Source organism: Semicossyphus pulcher, unplaced genomic scaffold (assembly GCF_022749685.1).
Source record: "Semicossyphus pulcher isolate SPU_LCO1_2020_fin unplaced genomic scaffold, fSemPul1.0.p SCAF_23, whole genome shotgun sequence".
Taxonomy (NCBI): domain Eukaryota; kingdom Metazoa; phylum Chordata; class Actinopteri; order Labriformes; family Labridae; genus Semicossyphus; species Semicossyphus pulcher.
Window position 1 is genome coordinate 10,424,986 of NW_027211697.1, and position 19,307 is coordinate 10,444,292.

Genomic DNA, 19,307 nt, shown 5'->3' on the forward strand with positions numbered 1-19,307 from the left:
TTTATTGTACCCTTGAGGAAGTAAAGCAGAACAAATCAGAATTTGTATCACGTACCCCGTTGGAATATCTGAGTCTGTGACGTTTTCTGTGTCTGCTCATACACGTCTCACGGAGCAGGTGTCCGTCCCATGGAAAAATGGCCTAAATCCTGTGCACCTGTGTCCTTGTGAAGCAAAGGAATTTCTCCTCGGCTTAATCCTCCTGATGGTTTTCAGCCCCTTGCTAAATCACTCCTATTTTCTCTCCCTTTCCCTTCTTTAACACCCCCCTCCTCCTTCCTCCTCCTCCTCCTCTCCCTCTCATCCTGTTCTCTCTCTTGTCTCTGTCTTTCCTCTAACTCTCCTTTTCTTTCCTGTCTCCAGGGAATAGCCTCTGTTCTGCAGCGCAGGTCTGACAATGAGGAGTATGTGGAGGTTGGACGCCTTGGACCCTCCGACTACTTTGGTGAGTGGCTGTTGCCCGATGAAGCCTTCTTCCCTTCCCAGTTTGGCACCTTAAAGGACTTTTGGTTAAATAATAACTGGTTTGTATTATATTTGTTATTTGTTATGAATTCTGCAAGAAGAAGCACAAAAATGGCAACTCCTGCATGTAGCTGTGAAAGGTCAAGCATTGGTTAAATTGCCCTAAAGGGTTAGGGGAATCTTGAGAAACCGTCACAAAAAAAAGGTCGAATCGGCTGAACTCCAGAAGATGAGTCACTATTGAAGGTGGCGTCAATTATTATGCTGTTTACTGGTGTAATTATCACATAATGTTTTCACCAACTAAATAAAAGATTTAATGTCAGCGGTTAGAATTTGTATTCAAAGTGCTTTTAATATAAACTATATTTTGCTTGATTGAAGTTAAAGCTACAGTAAGAAACATTATTTCATAAGAATTTGATTAAAATTTATTTTCATCGTTACATTTCCCAAATAATATTAAATTGAAATTATGCTGATTGCCGATCTGTGACTGTGAGCGCCCGCCCCTTTCAATTTAGTTTGTTAAAAAAATCAGTCCGGTCTGAATCAAACAACCAATCAGGGTTAGATTTCCACGTAACGAGCCAATCACAGCAACTCTGCAAACTAGCATCATCATCCGGCTTCCATGTGACTTTTGTCAGCAGCGCGCATGCAGAGGTTGTGTCTGTCGGGAGCTGTGGCAACTTGCGGTAAATTTCTTGTACCTCCTTTGCCGGCAACGGCACACACTGCTAAAGAAGCAAAAAGAAGGAAGCTACAAAAAGAGCCCTAAATAAAAAAGAGTGTACGGGGCTGAAGAGCGAAGTGATGCAGAGGTTGCCCTGTTCCTTCTTGACAGCTAACGGTAGCTCTTATGGTAACAGCTAACGGCAGCTCTAAGCTCCAACACCTAGAGGTAAAAATGTGATCCACACCAAGAGTCATAACTATAATGATAACTTTAGTAGTATTTAAACATTTTGCCAGCAATAAGTGTACGTTTTGGAATAAACAGCATCTCTCCTCTTTCTCTCTCGTGGCCTCGATGCTGCAGATAGACACACGGCACAACGGCTGCGCGGCACACACCAGTTGCAAAATGCGTGTGCATGTTTGGTGCATCGTTTGGTGGGACGAGCTTAGCGGAGTTATACAGATAGGAAGAGGGTTTTTTCCATTTGAATGTTCATGTTGCTTACTGCCACTTTAACTGTCTTAACATGCATGTAGTGTTTCTTCACAACTTCTCTCCGGGTCTGTTTCTGCCAGTTGCTGTGTAGCACATAACACATTACTGATAGGAATGCATTTCATATGCTATGACAATATTATTTGCCAGTCATATACAAATCGTACAAAATTACATCTTTTTTTACAGATGCACCAATATGCACATTGAGATGAGATTTATATCATCCCCGGTGACTGTCCTCTCTCTTTCCTCCTCCTCCTCCTGCAGGTGAAATCGCCCTGCTGTTGAACCGTCCCAGGGCAGCCACCGTGGTCGCGCGCGGTCCGCTTAAGTGCGTGAAGCTGGACAGGCCCCGCTTCGAGCGTGTGCTTGGGCCGTGCTCAGAGATCCTCAAGAGGAACATCCAGAGATACAACAGCTTCATCTCCCTCACTGTGTGATTACGTCGGCCCCCTTTGGGCCCCCACCAGCAGGGGTGGGCAAGCATCAGCATCAGAGTTTGGTCCATGGGTGGGAAGAGGTGAGGATGCGGGGTAAAGGATGTGGGTTTTACATCCACGATGACAGGGCGCTCATTTCCTGCCTTTTTTCCATTTTGCGCGTTTTTTTTTTTCCTTTTCTTTGATCTTGTGCACTTTGACTGGACCTGTGCTGTCACGTAGCTTTATGTCAAAAACAACATGCAGGAGTGTAAAAATAAGGGCGAGGACAGCGATCATTCAACTGTAAATGAGTCATATATACAGTGTGTCAACTGGATATGATGCATGCTTTTAGACTGACAGAGAATGGTGTTTGCACTTATGAAGGGTACGGTTGAATTCAGGAAATAAGATGGAAGTAAAGTCATGTTTACGCAGAGCAGGAGGACGTGAGCACACATTTCTTTGCTCACCGGCAGTGGTTTGCCTTTTTCTCACCTGTGGGTGTGTGTGGTGCCGTTTTAAAAAGGTCGACTCAGACCCGCACCACGCATATCTTTGTTCCCTAAAGCTTTGATGTAGAGGTATGAATAAAATTAAATTCCTTGCTGTTTCATTCATTTTTATTGCTTCTTACGTGTGCTTTTACTGTTGTTAGAGGCAGCGCTATGTTGAGATTTTATGTGCCGTGTGCCAGCCAAATTCTTTGCTTTTTGTTCCTCAAGAAATCCTCTCTGTCCTGCTTCTGAATCGGTTCGGTCTGATCTGTGAGCTGTTTCCAAAGGAGCAAAGTGTTATCAGTCCAGTCCACACGCACACACAGACAGTCTGAAACACACTGACACACCCGTATATGCTAACACTGTCTCAGGACTATGTGAATCCTCAACACACACACACACACACAGACTTACACAAAACTATTACCTGATGCTTTTTTAAGCTGTTTTTGTTCAATGTTAAATGACTAGAATAAAGCTTTTGCACCATTTTAGAGTTTGTTATGATGGGTCTTTACAGACGTTTGGTTTCACAGTTTTTAAGACATGACTTATACATTACAAATATATAAAATAAAGATGTAGAAAATATACTTATGTTGCTTTCCTTTGATCTACTGTAACCTGTCAAAGTAGCACAACTGACGCAGCAAGATATGTTGTATGAAATGAGACCCTCAGAATATACTCTTTCTGTATTTTCTCTCTCTCTGTATCTCTTTCTTTCAACTGTCAAACCATCTTGAGCAAATAAAGTTAAGCTTCTGAAATCCTTTTGATTTGACTCGTTATTTTCTCTTGATCAGCCACCACTTTTGTGTGAGAATGTGACTCTTTTTCACATTTTTTTCCCCTTCATTTCTCCCAACTTTTGGCAATTCCTCCTCCTCTCCTGACTAGGCTTCTCTCTCTCCCTTCATCTCATCTCATGCCAACGCCCTGCCTCTCCCGAAAGTCTCCATTAATCTCCCCTGAAGTGCCAACAGTCCTCTAATCACAAGTGTGCACTTCTTCTTACGGGTACCTCGTCTCCATCCTGTCTTCCCTCCGCTCTCCTCTGCTCTCCATCCTTCTCGCATTAAGCCGAGTGTCAGTCATCCGTCAGTCGGAGCTGTCAGAGAGCCTCAGAGCTCCTCCCAGCAAGTTTACACTGCAGTGGACTAAAGCCTCTGCAGCTTTGACACATTCCTCTTCATCTTAATGCCCACTAAATCAACTAAGGAATGCGCCCCCAACTCGCCGACATTGAGTGTAGTACCCCCCCTGCTCTACGCATACACACATGCAACTTCATCACATTCACACATGAACTCAAACACACGTTTTAGGTTTGTGTTCCAGCATGCATCTGCAAGGCTTTGGGATTTGTTGATGAGTAACATCAGAACTGCTCCCACCTGCATGTTGTGCATGACTCCTCTCCTCTCTCTCGCCTCCTGGACATGCATATTGGTAAGTTGTTCCTATGTTGCAGACTATGCTGATGTCTATGCATTTGACTGACTGTTGCAGAAAGAGGACTGGACTCCTCAGTGGATCAAAATTTAATCTTTCCTATTGCTTCTTTGAAGAGGATGCAGCTGATGTTCGAGTTGCAAATCATCCTAAAGATACATCTTGAGAAATGGTAGGTAATTAAAGAAAACCATGGTTTTTATGGCTGGGTGTTGCAGAAAAGCGAGTAAGTGGAACTTGAGTTGGGTTTGTTTAGTCATCTTCTATGTCTTTGGTCAAGAATGAACTTTCTTTGAATCCAACGAGGATGTCCTCAGAGTGCTTTGGATGCATTTTTAACCGGTGCTGAGCTCGATGTCAACAGATCGATCACCAGGACGACTGAGCGTCTTCAGTGGACGGAGTTTGTGAGGTAAGATTGACTCAAAACAAAAGAAAGTAACAAAATCTCCAGGATGTCAGTTGCGTTCTCTTTGGCAGCACCTAATGCTAGTAAAAGGTAAACGTCCCAATTTAACCAGACGTCTACGGTTGGCTCCCTTTGTAACGGTGTAACTCTTGATTTTCCTGGCTGACGGTCGTTTGCCTTCATCTGAGCGTCGAGTTTGTTTCTTTTTCTTTAGATTTTCACTTATTGTTGAAGTTGTATCTGTAGTCATCCATCTTTTCTTTGTTTGTTCAGCCATATTAGATTACTGTTTACTCGCAACACTTGCAGAGAGCGGAAAAGCAGCCGCTTAGCTCCGCCTACCCTCTCTGGCAGACCAACCACTGCTTGCTGATGGAAAAGCCAATTGTGATTTTTTCCATGAAAGTCGCCTCAGACACCCAGTCTGTAATACTGCAAATTCAAAGGCTTTCATCAGTGGGCCATAGGCTCAATCACCATAGTGTTACCTCATCCGGCGACAGAAAGAGACTTAGCAGACATTGATTTACATGAAAATCTTCAAGATATCTTTAAGCCAGGATTGTTTGGTCAGCAACCACCAAAGAAAGGCTTTTTGAGAACACTAGTGACACCCAAATGTTAGTTCTAAGATGACCTGCGTTTGTGTGTGTATGCATGTGTCTTTGTGTGTCCAGTGCACCTGATTAGGCAGGGCCAATACTGGGCCATGCTGGGTGGGCCAGTTGAGGACAAAACTTGGCAGTGTCGCATGAGCAGTAAGATGAAGGGTTGATACCATGGCACAGTGCCAGTGCTAATAAGAGAGCACAACCAAAAACACACTCTTTTACCAACTTTTGATTAAGGCAGCTCAGTTCTGTGTTTGGGTCCTTTATGCTTTCATAGCCCCATAATCCATCATACAGCTCCCGTGGTCCCACTGTGCCTCTAACACTGAGACCGAAAACATTTATCCAGCTTAGCTCACGTAAGTTCAAGTAACGAGGCCTTTACATTAAGGAGCACTGTGATGAGAAGGTGATTAGAAAAGACATTTCTGTTTATGTTGGTTTTCTGGGCGCTTAATATCGGCCTGATTTTCATGAAAGTATGGGCCAAGGTAGAAGCCATTATATTTTGAAGCATATCCCAAACTGACTTGCAAATAACAGCAGGGCTACATGTTTTGCTTGCAGATTTGCACGTGAGTATTGACCTTTGCCTTCTTGGTATGTAGTGATTATGCCAAACAAATGGCTGTTAAATGGATAATCTCAGATTTTCATTTAAATAAATGTCAGTTAAGTCACTATCGCCAAATGAGGTAACACAATGGCCCACTGATGAAAGCCTAGGTGCCCAGTTAGTGATGCATTTTCACCCAGCAGTGGTTTGTCAGCCAGAGGGGGAAGGCGGAGCTAAGCGGCTGCTTTTCCGGTCTCTGCAAGTGTTGCGAGTAAACAGTAATCTACTATGGCTGAACAAACAAAGAAAAGATGGATGACTACAGATACAACTTCAAAAATAAGTGAAAATCCAAAGAAAAAGAAACAAACTCGACGCTCAGATGAAGCAAACAGTCTGAAAAGGAAAGCGACCGTCAGCCAGGAAAATCAAGAGTTACAACCGGAGCCAACCGTGGACGTCACACATGCAGCACTGTCTGGATATCTGTGCTCCCACAATTACAGTTTATCACCAAAGGTGCCGAGACTGAGATGTGCGAGATTACAACTTTAAGTTGATGACAATCAAATTATTGGAGACTATCAAACGTTGCAGCTCATAAAAGATGATCCCCATTATATGTACATTATTGTTAAATGTTGTATTACTTTGCTGGACATAGACCAATCAAGTTAATTTCAACTATTTAAAGACTTGACCCTTCATTAAGTAAACCTTTTAGGTCAATACAGTTTGGCTTACACACAGTGATAGAGACACATTTTGATATTTAACAGATGTCGGTAAAATATGTGACTCTTCCCCGGTTGTTTGTAAGAAACGTGTTTTTCCACGCTCACTTCTCAGCTAGCTTGTTCATCAGTGAATTATTTCAGGCCTGTTTCCCTGCGATGTCCCTCAGCGCAAATCAGAAGTGGTCCATGAGACGAGAGCGCAGCAGGAGTAGGGGACTCGAGAGGATGAATGACCCCTACTGCACCCCCGTCCCCTCTACTCCCTCCGTCCCTCCTTTTGCTACTGCAGCTCGGCTCCACTAAAACTCCCATCTCCTCCCACAGAGGAGCGTGTTTGGTGTTAGACTCCTGTGCAATTTGTTGTCCAAATAAACAGAGAGCCTCGGTGAGTCGGCGGAGGGAGCGAGAGGAGGAGACAGAACGGATGCAGAAGATAAAGGCTGAGGTGGAGGAGGTGATGAAAATGCAGGAAGAGGAGGAGGAATGCGGTTTTTGAGTGGGGTCCTTGGTGGTGTGAAGTCCGCTGAGAAGCACGGAGATAATTTTAAAGAATTCCTCCCAGCATGGGAACGTTTTGCCTCCTCATTTACAGGATGGCTTCTTAAGGGCATCCCTCCAGATTCCAAGTTTTATATAAGGATTGCCAAAAATTTACAAGATAAGATGGCTGGGAGTGATTTGGTGTGTGTGTGTGTGTGTTGTGTGTTTGTTGCATCCCATAACCAGAAAAAGCCACCCATGGTCTCATGAGAGGATGTTTTATTTGGTGCTACATATTTAGATTTGGCACAGTGACTATAGCCCGTGGGCGTGCGACCCTTACCCCCGCTCTCTTTTTCTCCCTGATTCTCTCTCTTTTGTTTCCTGTCTTCATCTCCTGCTCTATGTTCCCATAACCGCCATCTTTGCTCCCCACCATCCTCGTCAGGGGAGATCCAGGCTAATTAAAATGCCTGCCAACACAAGTCTGCAACCTCCATTGATTCTCCCTGCCTTCTCCCTCCTCCATGATCCCCACACCCTTGTCGGGAAGAATCAACCCCCAACCGCCTGCACTAATGATCAGAGCCTTTGATACGCAGCTCTTTTCTTGTTCAGATATTTTGGGTGTGGCGACCTGACCGCTCCAGAGTTCAGCCTGGCTGGGTTGAAGAACTCGGTCCAGGGACATCTCATCTCCGCCTGGTCCCCACTTCTGGTGCTCTGATTCTCAGCTCTAATCGTGACCTCCTGGGGTCAAAGGCCAGCACCCAGGCCTGGTCACAGGTGATCAAGCAACAGTGAGGCTGATGGGATTGAAAGGTTAGGGATGAGAGGGGGTGTCGAGGAGAGGTCAGGGGGAGAAAGAGAGTCAAAAATTGGGTCAGGAGATCATCACAAGGTCCAATTAAGTCAGCCGTCGCTCTGTGTAGGGATTGAACAGCTTGGTGGTCAGTTTAGGTTTTACTATATGATATACGATGTATGAAAAGTGCCCTCAAAGAGTACCAACTTCCTGTTGCACTCCTATAACATGATCAGACTTGCAAATTGATGCAGTAGAACCAGAGATTTGATCATCTCATGTCTGCACTGCCCACAATGCAACTTCAATCAAATTGTATTTGTATAGCGCCAAATCATCAACCAAAGTTGTCTCAAGACACAAAAGAGCAGGACTAGACCCAACATGAATCCACCATGAGCAGCACTTAGCAACATTTGGCAACAGTGGCAGGAAAAACGTCCTTTTAACCTCGAGCAGAACCAGGCTCATGTTGAATAGACATCTGCCTCGACTGGATGGGCCGAAAAAATGGGATACAGGGAAGGGATAGAGAGCGCAAACAACATGCTCTTGTTACATCAAGACTCGACCTAGATGTTACGTTAGGAGTGGCTATGGGAGCCACGAGCAGCTAGCAACTAGCAGAGATGTGAAGCTACAGAGGTCCTTCTGTCAAACTCCACACCCGCAGATTATTTCAATTTTCAGACTCGTAGTCAGCCCTGGCCCACGCTGACTGAAGGTACATCTCCACGGGAAAGGTGTTAGATTTTGTGCGACTCTCTGTGAAGCCACAGAAGTCTGTTACAGCTTTTGCAGTAGCACTTATAGCTGCGTGAGGGAATTGAGATTTGGGGTATTCGGCTATGGGTGCTAATAATATAACATAAATAAAATCACCACAGAAAAACAAGATGTAATCATCCTGGGAATATAATTGAAATGCACATTCCTAAAAGCACAAGGCAAGCGCAATTAACTTCATGCATTACTGAACAAAACAAAAAGTAAACAACAACAATCACAAACAGTTACGATACAAATTAAAAAGTCTGTACACAAAAAGAATCTGTAGATTTACAAAACACTTGCGCTGTGAGCAGAAAGGACTGCAGCACAGCATCACATCTCATCTTGCATTACTAAAGAAACGGCATTCCACAACTCCTGCTAGCTAGCAGCTGCTGCCTGCTAGCTAAAACTAGCTTGCTTTCAGCTATCTTTGCTAACATACTATTTATGTAGCATGTTCAGGCAGTCATCGTATTTGTCCTCCTCATCATCCTCCTTATCCTCCATGTGTAGCGACACAATAACTGTGTCCCAATCCAGGGGCTGCAGCCTTGCAAGGTTGTATTTGAATACTGATTGCGTCAAAGCAGCGTGGGTTGAAAGGCTGTCCCAACTTGAAGGCTCCTTCAGATGCGGCCTACAAATGTGTCTTCTTTTTCCTCATCCATGAAGGATCCATCAAGTGCATCCTTTGCTGCCCAATTCATTGAGCGCCCATTCAGAGGAGTTGGCAGACTCTTACGCCGCAGAGGAATACACTTTTTTGTGTCAAACTCAATCGAATAGCTAGAGATACACGAAAGGGCCCTTGAAACAAATTATCTTTAAAATAATAGGTTAAGTTACGGCGGGAAGAGCTGGTGACGCAAGCAGGAAATCCTCCGTAGACCAGACCGTCTCATTTCAGTTCGGCATTCGGGGTCTACACAGGTTATGCATCCTCCGTAGTCTCCACCCTGTTAGCATCCTTGTTGCTGGAATTAACAGTCTTTGATAATCGTCACCTACCTCGATTCCTAGCAACAACAAAAGTAAAGTTGTCCATAACCAGCTGATTAGCTTCGATACATTAGAACTTCTGAAAACTTGCACCTCCCAGAGAATGTTTATGTTGTCCCACAATACAAATCAAACCAATCAAATCACACAAGACGCAGCTCATGTCAACGGTCATTATCACTTGCATCACTGGAACATCATTATGTAATATAGATCATGTCTATAAAGTATACAGCACCTCCATCCTGCTGCCATCTGTGGTACCCCCAATAAACTGTACTCCCACAAATAAGCTACATAGTTTAACTTTCACAAGCCAAACATGTTTGAGTTAGAATAGCAGTCATATGACCATAGTTTAAATGATTTACTTTTAAATAATTCCTTCCTCCTGCCGCTGTCTTTATAGAGTCAGGTCCTTTGGTGTGTGTGTGCGTGTGCTGCAGGACACGGCCGACTGCCTCCGAGAAAAGAGAGGAGAGAAAGCAAGAAACTAACAAGTGGAAGAGATACAATCTGTTTGTTTTTCTGCTTTTCTTTCCCAAGCTTGTTATCGTTCCTCATTTCCTGCTGGACGACAAGTAAATAATTCACATGTATACATTTACCAACACTGAGAGCAGGCCTCCCGGACTCGCCTCAATTTTGGCCTCAGTTTCAAAGCTATTCCCAGCCAGCAGAGCCGCGGCGACTCGCCTCCGACTGACGTGTAGAAAAAACAAACAAAGGCTGAAATGTTCTCTTGATATTCGGCGTGCTCAGGGGAAAAATAATGGGTCAGTAGCATTTTTCTGAGTGAGATATTCCATCGTGCACATGACTCTGCAATCTCCTGCCTACGCTGATCTCGGCCCGGCACAATCCATCTCTTCACTTCAAATGTGACTTCACTCCCTGAGGAGGCAGCTCAGCAATTCACTCAATTGTTCCTTCTTTCAGTGCCTCCTACTCCCCGAGGAATGGTTGAGGTTTGGAGAGCAGATCATAAAAGTAGTCGAACTAGGAAATGGTCTTAAAAGCCCACTCAGATAATGATCATAGATCTTTGACTTTAAGACATTTTCGACATTTTCTTCCATTCGTTAAGAGTTGGCCTCCTCATCCCCCACAACACATCCACTCACTGCAGGTGTGCAAAGTCACAAGGCAAAGGCTGTCAAGTGTCTCCTGATGATCGGGGCCACCCTAGACATCCACAACCCTCCAGCCCCTTTTCAAGGACCCCCCAAATCCCCTCAATGTCCCAGCTGTACCCTGAGCAATGCCCCTGGGCTGAGGCAGTGGCTGGGGAGCAGAGTCCACAGGGGTGACCCGGCTCTCCCTAAACCCTGCAGGAATGTGTGGATTTGAGTGAGTGCTGTAACCAGAGAGCACTCTCTCCTATCTTTAAGCCCATAATGGAGCCACTTCCTGTTGGAAATCAGTTTGTTGTGATCTCCCTCTGCTTTGGGATTTTGACACTTCATCTCGAGTCCTTGGAGAGGATGAAGAGGAGGAGGAGGAGGAGGAGGAGGAGAGGTGTTATTATGGTTCTGGTCTGTGTACCATAATGACAGTGTGGGCAGGCATCAAAGGCTCAGGGACCCAATAAACGTATTTTTCTAATTTGAGTCTTAGATCGTGCAACAAACCTCAGTGTTTGCACATTTACACACCCACATGCTTGCAAACAGTCCAGCGTGTCATTCTTTGAAACGAGCTTACATTGTTTGACATCAAATGAGTTTGGGGCTCCCTTCCTTCCTTTCTCGATGTGCGCCATGTGGGGATGACATCTCCAGTTAGATTCTAGCAGGGATGTTTCCCTTTTTTCTCTGGACTCTAAAATAAAGAAGGGTCTTAGGGATGCAAGATGTTATCGGCACTTTATCTGTTTCTGCAGATTATGGCTTCAAAATGACATATAGGCATCGGCAGATATGTCATTTTTCTGCCCACAGTTTCCGCCGATAAAACACTTTAATTCTGCCCTTTCGATGTATCCTTAAAAAAGCTTGAACAATATACAAATAAAGACTAAAAAGTCACAGAAACTCAAGCCAATGAATAGACACAACTCTTAACTAGCTAACAGTTAGCTCACATTCTTGTCATTTTACCGGACTTAACAACATCAAACACGGCGAACATACACAGAGTCTATCTGCGATCACTGATGTCTCCGTAGTAGGTGCAGTAAACAAGTCCAGGCATGTCTCCCTCTGATGTATTTCAGGGGGGATGCTGCATTCAGGTGCGCTCAGAAACGTGAGTGATCAGACACGTGACCTTTTGTACAACGCCTCTTCCATCAAGTGTGAAGAAGGGCGCAAGATGTCTGCTTTATGGCAGCCACTACAATTAGAGTAGGCATGATATCAATTCCTCTACAGGGGAGACTTGATGCTCTCTGTGATAAGGTGGAGAAAAAAATGTGCCTAATATATCGGTATCGCAATCGGCAAAAAGGGTTGGATGTATCGGCATATCAGATATTGGCAAAAAATCCAATGTCGTGCATCCCTAAAGGGGATCCTGCTTATTTCGTCCTATCCTCTCATTGTTCCTTCTTTCTCTCTCTCGCTTGCTGACATTCATGCCTCAGTGCTGGAGCTAGTACTCCTTTAATGGCCTCCATAATAACGACAACAATAAAAGAGCCAAAAACCTGCTGTAATTATTTTTTAAAGGCAGGTATAGGGCTGCTTCCAGATGAGCTAACAGGGAGCTCTTTGGGTAGGGGGTTCACACCAACTTCTGTTAATTGTTACCGCGATGCGTGCGAAACAGCATCACAGTGAGGCCCATAAACCGAGCAGGGTTCTCTTCTGGAGGTTAAGTGCTTTCATGGCTCAGTGAGGTGTTGCTGCTTCAGGAATGGCGCTGTGTTGCAGCAAGTTTCAAAACGTGATTCAAGGCCTGGCCAGGTGTAGCAAAGTGGATGCTCAAACTTTATTTTAGTTATATCATTTAGTCTCCTCAGTCCCCCTTTCCTCCTCCTTCCGTCCAAGTTTTATCCTCTCCCCTTAATCCCCCTGGTACAAAACCCTGCCCCCTTCCAAATGCCCTCATCACCACCATCATCACAGCGCCCCGATCTCTAGGTCCCTACACCATCAGCTGCGTGCTGTGGGGTGGGGGTGTGCGTCAATGGTTAGTGAAAGACAAGGTGGAGAAGGAAGGGTAAATAACGAAGTAAAAGCCCCATCTGACATGCCAATTGGTGTAATTATGGGATTATAAGATCCTAATACATTTCTGAGGACAGTTTAGTTTGCCCCCTCTGAGAGCTGAGCCTGTCTGTCATGAAGAGACATAAAGACGACCTGTCATTGGGGGATATATTTTGCTTGATATATATAATGTTAGTTTTTACCCTATATTAGCCTCTTGCTATTTGTTTGGATGACTCCTCTCTGCTCGTCAAAGCCATTTCTTTCCGTTTACCATCGACGCATAATCCTAAAAACGTTCTCTGTGTTTATTATGAGTGTGTCCGTGTATATGTTTCATTCTTTAATGTCCTTATTTCAGGGCCAGATTCATGTAAGGCAATACTAGTCTGCTATTTTCCCATTGGCACTAACAGAAAGCTTACATTTGTGCCACTATAATGTCTGGGCTCTACACATAGACCTCAAACTTCCCTCCATCCTCTTGGGACCACAGCGAGACAGGCCAGCTCTGTCTCCCCCGGTCCTTTCCCCATCGCCCTGTCCCGCCTTTGATGTCCCCCTGCCAAGAGCCTGATTTGTGGGTTAGCCGTGTCCTCCCCTCCTCGCCTCGGAACCCACAGAACACGGGGGACACAGTGGGAGTTCCCACCGTTTTTGGGGGGGGAGCCGTAGCGAAGAAAGGAGGGGTTAGGTTGGGTCAGACCACCACAGAGCCGGGGAGACCCCTGTCTTCCTCCTCGCCGGTTCCCACTGCTCCCAACGCGGCACACACATGTTGAAAAGGTCAGGTCTTGATAGACAACAGAGCACCGGCAATTACGCTGCTATTTCTCAGTCCCTGGAAGTCCCCTGTTTTCTGTGTGAGTGTGTGTGTGCAGAACGAGAGTGTTTTTTTTTGTTCATAGAGAGAAGAAAGAGGCAGTGTTTTAAGGGGAAAAGGAGCTGGGACTGGGGGACGGCGAGCAGCATGTAAGGACTTGTGCCTGAATTGCTTCATGTCTGTCTGTCTGTCTGTTTGTGGAAATTGGAGAATGTGCATGAGAAAGTGCGTGTGTGTGTGTGTGTGCGTAATGTAAGCATTAATGCATGAGTTTGTCTCTTAGTGTGGTTCTTGAATATATACAGTTTTCTGAAGTGGGGTTGTATGAGGTACTTATCAATCCTGAGTTTACTACTAATAGCATCTTAAAAAGAGTTCTACCTAACGCTGTGGCTGTACTGTATATAAACATCAACCCTCCACGCACAACGCAGAGACAGCTCTACATTTGCTGTGATCATTTTTCATAGAAGGATAAACTACCAGGTAAAACTGCTGCGAAATAACCCAGCTAGACACTTGTGCCCAAAGCGAAAGCTAGAACCTCACAGCTACAAGGTTCCTGGTTTGAATCCCGCTCATTAGGTTAATCGGTGACTCTGAATTGTCCGCAGGGACAGGGGCATTGGAACTATTTTCTGGGAGGGGGTGATGTACACACTTTCGCTGCCTGATCAACTGTATGCACACACTGTCACGCACATCTCCCACTCAACAAGCACCATGGCAACGGCCCTGACAACAACACATTGATTGATTGACACACATACAGACGTGTTTTTTGATTGGGTCAGGTAATAATGAGTCTGACAGAACATGATAAACGCCAATGTTAGACCTGAAAACAAATATATTATTATTATTTTAATTGTGGTGAAAACCGGGATATTTTAGTGCCTTACAAATATTTGCTAGGACTCTGGACACCTAGCTTGGAACTGGGATATCCCGTCGCACCACCCACACCCCTACTTCCAACGTGCCTGCGTAGAGGTGAATGTGAGCAGTAAAACTGGTATAGATAATCGAGTGGATTAAAGTATCCTCTTGTCTCCACTGTGAACGCCATTTTACCGTTACATTATAATTTTTTTACATTTTCATATCTTTCCTATAAACCGCTTACATGAACAGCTGATAGAACACCAAATGGCCAGTTGTTAAAATAACGTAGTGCCAAAGGGAAGGGCTGTCTGACAGAAATGTGAATGGGACAAGATATTAAAACTGTAGTGTAGACTTAAAGTGAAACAGATTTTTTAAGATGGGACTTTTTTCAAGTATTTAAATGACATTTTGGCACCAAACCCCGTCCACAGCCGTACCAAACTACCAAACTAACTGGTACTCCAGCTGGCTTCTCCAAACAGGGGCCTGACTGACTGCCATCTACCATAGGAAATAAACTGACTATTGATGAATATTTCACACAACCCCCCCCCCTGTAAAAATCCAAACTCTCCCTTTAAAGTTGTAATCTCGAAGATCTCAGTTTCGTTCTCTTTGGCGGCACCTGTGGCGATAAACGGTAATTGTGGGAGCACGCTTCCCAGATATCCAGACAGTGCTGCATGTGTGACGTCCACGGTCGGCTCCGGTTGTAACTCTTGATTTTCCTCGCTGACGGTCGCTTTCCTTTTGAGACTGTTTGCTTCATCTGAGCGTCGAGTTTGTTTCTTTTTCTTTGGATTTTCACTTCTTGTTGAAGTTGTATCTGTAGTCATCCATCTTTTCTTTGTTTGTTCAGCCATTGTAGATTACTGTTTACTCGCAACACCTGCAGAGAGCGGAAAAGCAGCCGCTTAGCTCCGCCTACCCTCTCTGGCAGACCAACCACTGCTGGATGATGGAAAACATGTCACTAACTGGGCGCCACTTGTGTTTTTTTCCGCGAAAGTCGCCACAGACACCCAGTCTGTAATAATGCAAATGCAAAGGCTTTCATCAGTGGGCCATAGGCTCAATCACCAGTCTGTTACCTCATTCGGTGATAGATAGTGACTTAACAGACATTTCTTTGAGTGGAATTCTTTGAGATTATCACTTTAAGTCTTATTTTTTTTTCTTAATGGGATTTTCTATAAACATCTGGAGCTGAGATTTTCCTCTTTCCTGCATACTGTACCCGCTGGAACTAGATGCACAGGCTGCAACAAACGTGCATAAAACACACACACACACACACACACATACTGTATGAACACAAAATGGGATTTCTTCCAGGGTGTTCCCAGAAATTTCTCTCTTTGGTGTCATTTCTCCTTCACACCAAAAACCTATTTCAAGCTTTCTGAGGATGGCTTTCACAGAGGAGCGCAGAGAGAAAAACTCGAGGCAGCGTTATGACAAGAGCAGATCGCAGTTTGACAGATCTGGAGATCACGCAGAGGAGAGGCCGCGGTCCCTTAACAACTGAAGTGTGCTGCTGTAATGTGTAATGTGTTGCAGCTGGAAGTTTGCCTTGCATACCTTGTACCACCAGCTTTGTGCATTTATGTGTGCAGGGGGCGTAATTTCTGATCCCAGAGGTGAAGTTGACGGTGCAGTTGTGACTTATGAAAGAGCGGTTGAGCATTGTATCCCTTTAATGCCTGCACACCTATAGTGCCTTAAAGGAAAATGGGTCCAGAGGGGTGCTGGGAGGCCCCACAGAGCACTTAATTCAGGTTGCAATGCATGTTAGAGAGATGAAGGCCTGTAAATGGCTGCCAGTAATCGTCCCTATAAAAGAGCAGCTGCGTCTAGGACCAGTTGGAAGTATGGCTGCTGTGCTTGGCCTCTCTCCGCTGCTTAATATTCATGTGAACAACCAGTAAGAGTGTGTGTTTGAGGCTTCTTTCAGTGTGAACGTGTGTGTGTGTGTGTGCACGGAGCAGCGGCTTGTTTATGTGTGTAGAAGTTGCCCTGGATATGCACTCTGCTCTGGATAATTTCCAAGTCCAATCTATATCGCTACCAGTCTCTGGAATGCACCTTTGCTCCTGGGAAATTTCACCTGAATAACTTACCCCTGTGTGTGTGTGTGTGTGTGTGTGTGTGTGTACATGAGTAACCCAACCATAAATGTGACCGCTGTTTCTAATGGGCCTATTACAAGACACACGCTCGTGTCAAATAACACACAGCTCCACACTAAAAACATCAACACACAGCCCACTAATGGAATCAACTTTGTCATCATAGACACTGATGAGCTAGTTTGGGCTTTAGTTAAAGGAGCTAATTCTACCCTGAGGAGGAGGGAGGAGATCTCTCTGTAGTCTGCAGAGGACCTGCTCCTTGTGTCCGTGACTCATGCGTGCTTATGATGTGGCTGGGCAGGGCTGAGGGAGACACCAGGTTAAGACGTGTGTTTGTTTCTCTGTTGCAAGGCAATCCACTCGGTCTTTGACATTATGAGGTGTCATAGTACGGGGATGCCCAGTGGAAAATATGTAATAGCTCTCATTGGAAAGGACTTGTAACAGTTGCAGGGATCATAACTGTTGAGAATATGCAGCTATCAGTATATTGAGTTTCTATTGTCAGCGCTGCTATCTTTTTATGGTTCCCCAGCTCACTGAAGTGTGAGATCCTTTGCTTTCTGTACAGGCCAGAGTTCAGCTGCACTGGGATCAAGCTGAGATTGAGTTATGGATGATAATGTGTTTGTTATAACACTTACTGTACTGTGATACCTGTTTTTTTTCGCAATAGGTGTCAGGACTTTATCATACTAAGGCTATTAAAATAATACATTAGAAAAGAGACATTTTCAGGTACATTTAGACAGAGCAAGAAGATGAGGTTTATTAATGGTTTATTATATAAACCAGTTCTGACCTCAGAGGATGTTCTTTAGATCAGACAGGATGATCAAATGTTTTTGTCTGGCTTGGTAAAGGTTGTCTGAGTGTGAAAATCCAGAGGCAATAGAAGACAAAAGTCTTGGCATTTATTGTTTTTTATTACACAGCTGTATTAAAAACTATTTCTGATTGGTTAGTTATGGCATTTCGAGGTCTGTTATTGGTAATATTAGCTTGGTTAGCTAATTTTAATGTGAGTAATATTAGCTAGGTTAGCTCATTTTAATGTGAGTAATATTAACTCAGTTAGCTCATTTTAATGTGAGAAATATTAGCTAGGTTAGCTCATTTTAATGTGAGAAATATTAGCTAGGTTAGCTCATTTTAATTAGCTCAACTACACTGTCCCAGCTAACAGATCTTCAGGCTTACAAAGTCAAGACTACTTGAATGACCTCACTTCCCAAAATGGAATAGATGATAAGAACAGACAGACTTCATCCAGACTAAGACACTGCAATCCCCCCAGGGCAATGCAACTCATATCCGCCACATTCTTAGAAAATTAGACTGCCTTTTTCCTACATTTCTCTCACTGGGAGCTATGTGTGGCCTCGAGGAGGAAACGGGAGTCATCGCCTCACTCAGAGAGCGTCTTCTCCGCAGCGTCTTTATGGAGAGATTTACGGTGCAGCAGCATCCATAAAGCATTTAATGGGGTTAATGTTGTTAGGTACACAGACCACAGTTGCCAGTAAACAGCTCACGCAGAAAAGAGGGATGTAGAGAGAAGGAGAGAACGGTCTGCTCTTGTTTTAATTTCTTCTTCCATCCATGAAATGTAGGTCTTTTCTCTCTCCCTTGTAGCTCTTTGTTTGCCCCATCCTCTGTGCAAACGTTCACTTTGGAGCTCCCTTTCCCGACCTCTAAAATCCTTAGACAGCAGCTGTCTTTACTATGCTGTTGTCACAGTCAGCAGGCAGCAGACACTAGCTGTGTCCCAATCCAGGGGCTGCAGCCTTCGAAGGTCATATTTGAAGGCCAATTGTGTCACAGCGACGCGTCAAAAACTGCGGCCGAAAAATGCGTCCTCCTTTTCCCGGGCCACTAAGGATCCATCAGGTGCATCCTTTGCAGCCCAAGATGGTGGACTCTTACGTGGCGGAAGAACATTTCAATGTAAACGTTTTTAGTTTCAACTCAATCGAATAGCTAGCGATACACGTGTTTATAAAAACTAAAGGGTCCTTGAAACAAATTATCTTAAAAATAATAGGTTAAGTTACGTGACATTAGTTATGCTAGCTAGTTAGCCCGCTAGCGTGTTTGGTGATGCAAGGGTAAGGGCGGGAACAGCTGGTGACGCAAACAGGAAATCCTCTGTAGACCAGACCATCTCATTTCAGTTCAGCTATAACGGTCTACGCTGGCTGTGAATGGTGCATCCTCTGTGGAACACCTCCTTTGAAGGCTGCAGGGACAGCTGGACTGGGTGCTACACAGAAATTGGTCGCAAGATTAGTCAAGTAAATGGACTGCACTTATATAGCGCCGTTCTAGTCTTTTGACCACTCAAAGCGACTATTCAACAAATCATTCACACACCTCTGGAAGAAATGTGGGGTTCAGTATCTTGCCCAAGGATACTTCGACATGTAGACTGAAGGAGCTGGGGATGGCACCGGTGAGCTTCTGATTGGAGGGCAACCGCTGTACCTCTGAGTCACTGCCGCCTCTGACAACTGATCTTCTTGGAGTCTACCGAGAAACGAAACAAGACAAGACATACAAGCGTTGCAGTGTGAGGCCATATTGCCTGACAGTAACAAAAGTGTTATAAGTCTAAGACCATTATTTTCCTGTTAGAAGCCAAGCCACCGAACAGTAAAAATACACAATGACATGACAGAGATGGCATCTCATCATCACTTCCTCACCTGCTACTTTTCCCTTTCACTCGCCTCTTCTTCACTGTCCATTAAAAAACAATTCCAGTGTGCGCTGCTCTCTCACCTCTTCCTCTAACGCTTACTTTCCCACCATGATGTGATGAAGAGTCACGATTCATGCGTTCGAGCGTAAATCACGGCAGGGAAGCTGACCCGTGACGCAACTGTGACGACACTGGTGAAAATGATGATGATGAACCTG

The 19,307-nt window shown here is 44.6% G+C and overlaps 1 protein-coding gene across 2 annotated transcripts in view; it reads left to right on the forward strand.

Annotated features, from left to right (window-relative positions):
• prkar1b (protein kinase, cAMP-dependent, regulatory, type I, beta) overlaps window positions 1-3,337 on the forward strand; it is an 81,402-nt gene extending 78,065 nt beyond the window's left edge. For both annotated transcript variants that reach the window (XM_069674659.1, XM_069674660.1), the window contains 2 exons: window positions 364-445; window positions 1,913-3,337. In XM_069674659.1, the coding sequence (XP_069530760.1) occupies window positions 364-445; window positions 1,913-2,085 (255 nt within the window). In that variant the 3' untranslated portion in view covers window positions 2,086-3,337. The remainder of the gene's footprint in view (window positions 1-363; window positions 446-1,912) is intronic.
• Window positions 3,338-19,307: the final 15,970 nt, after the last annotated feature.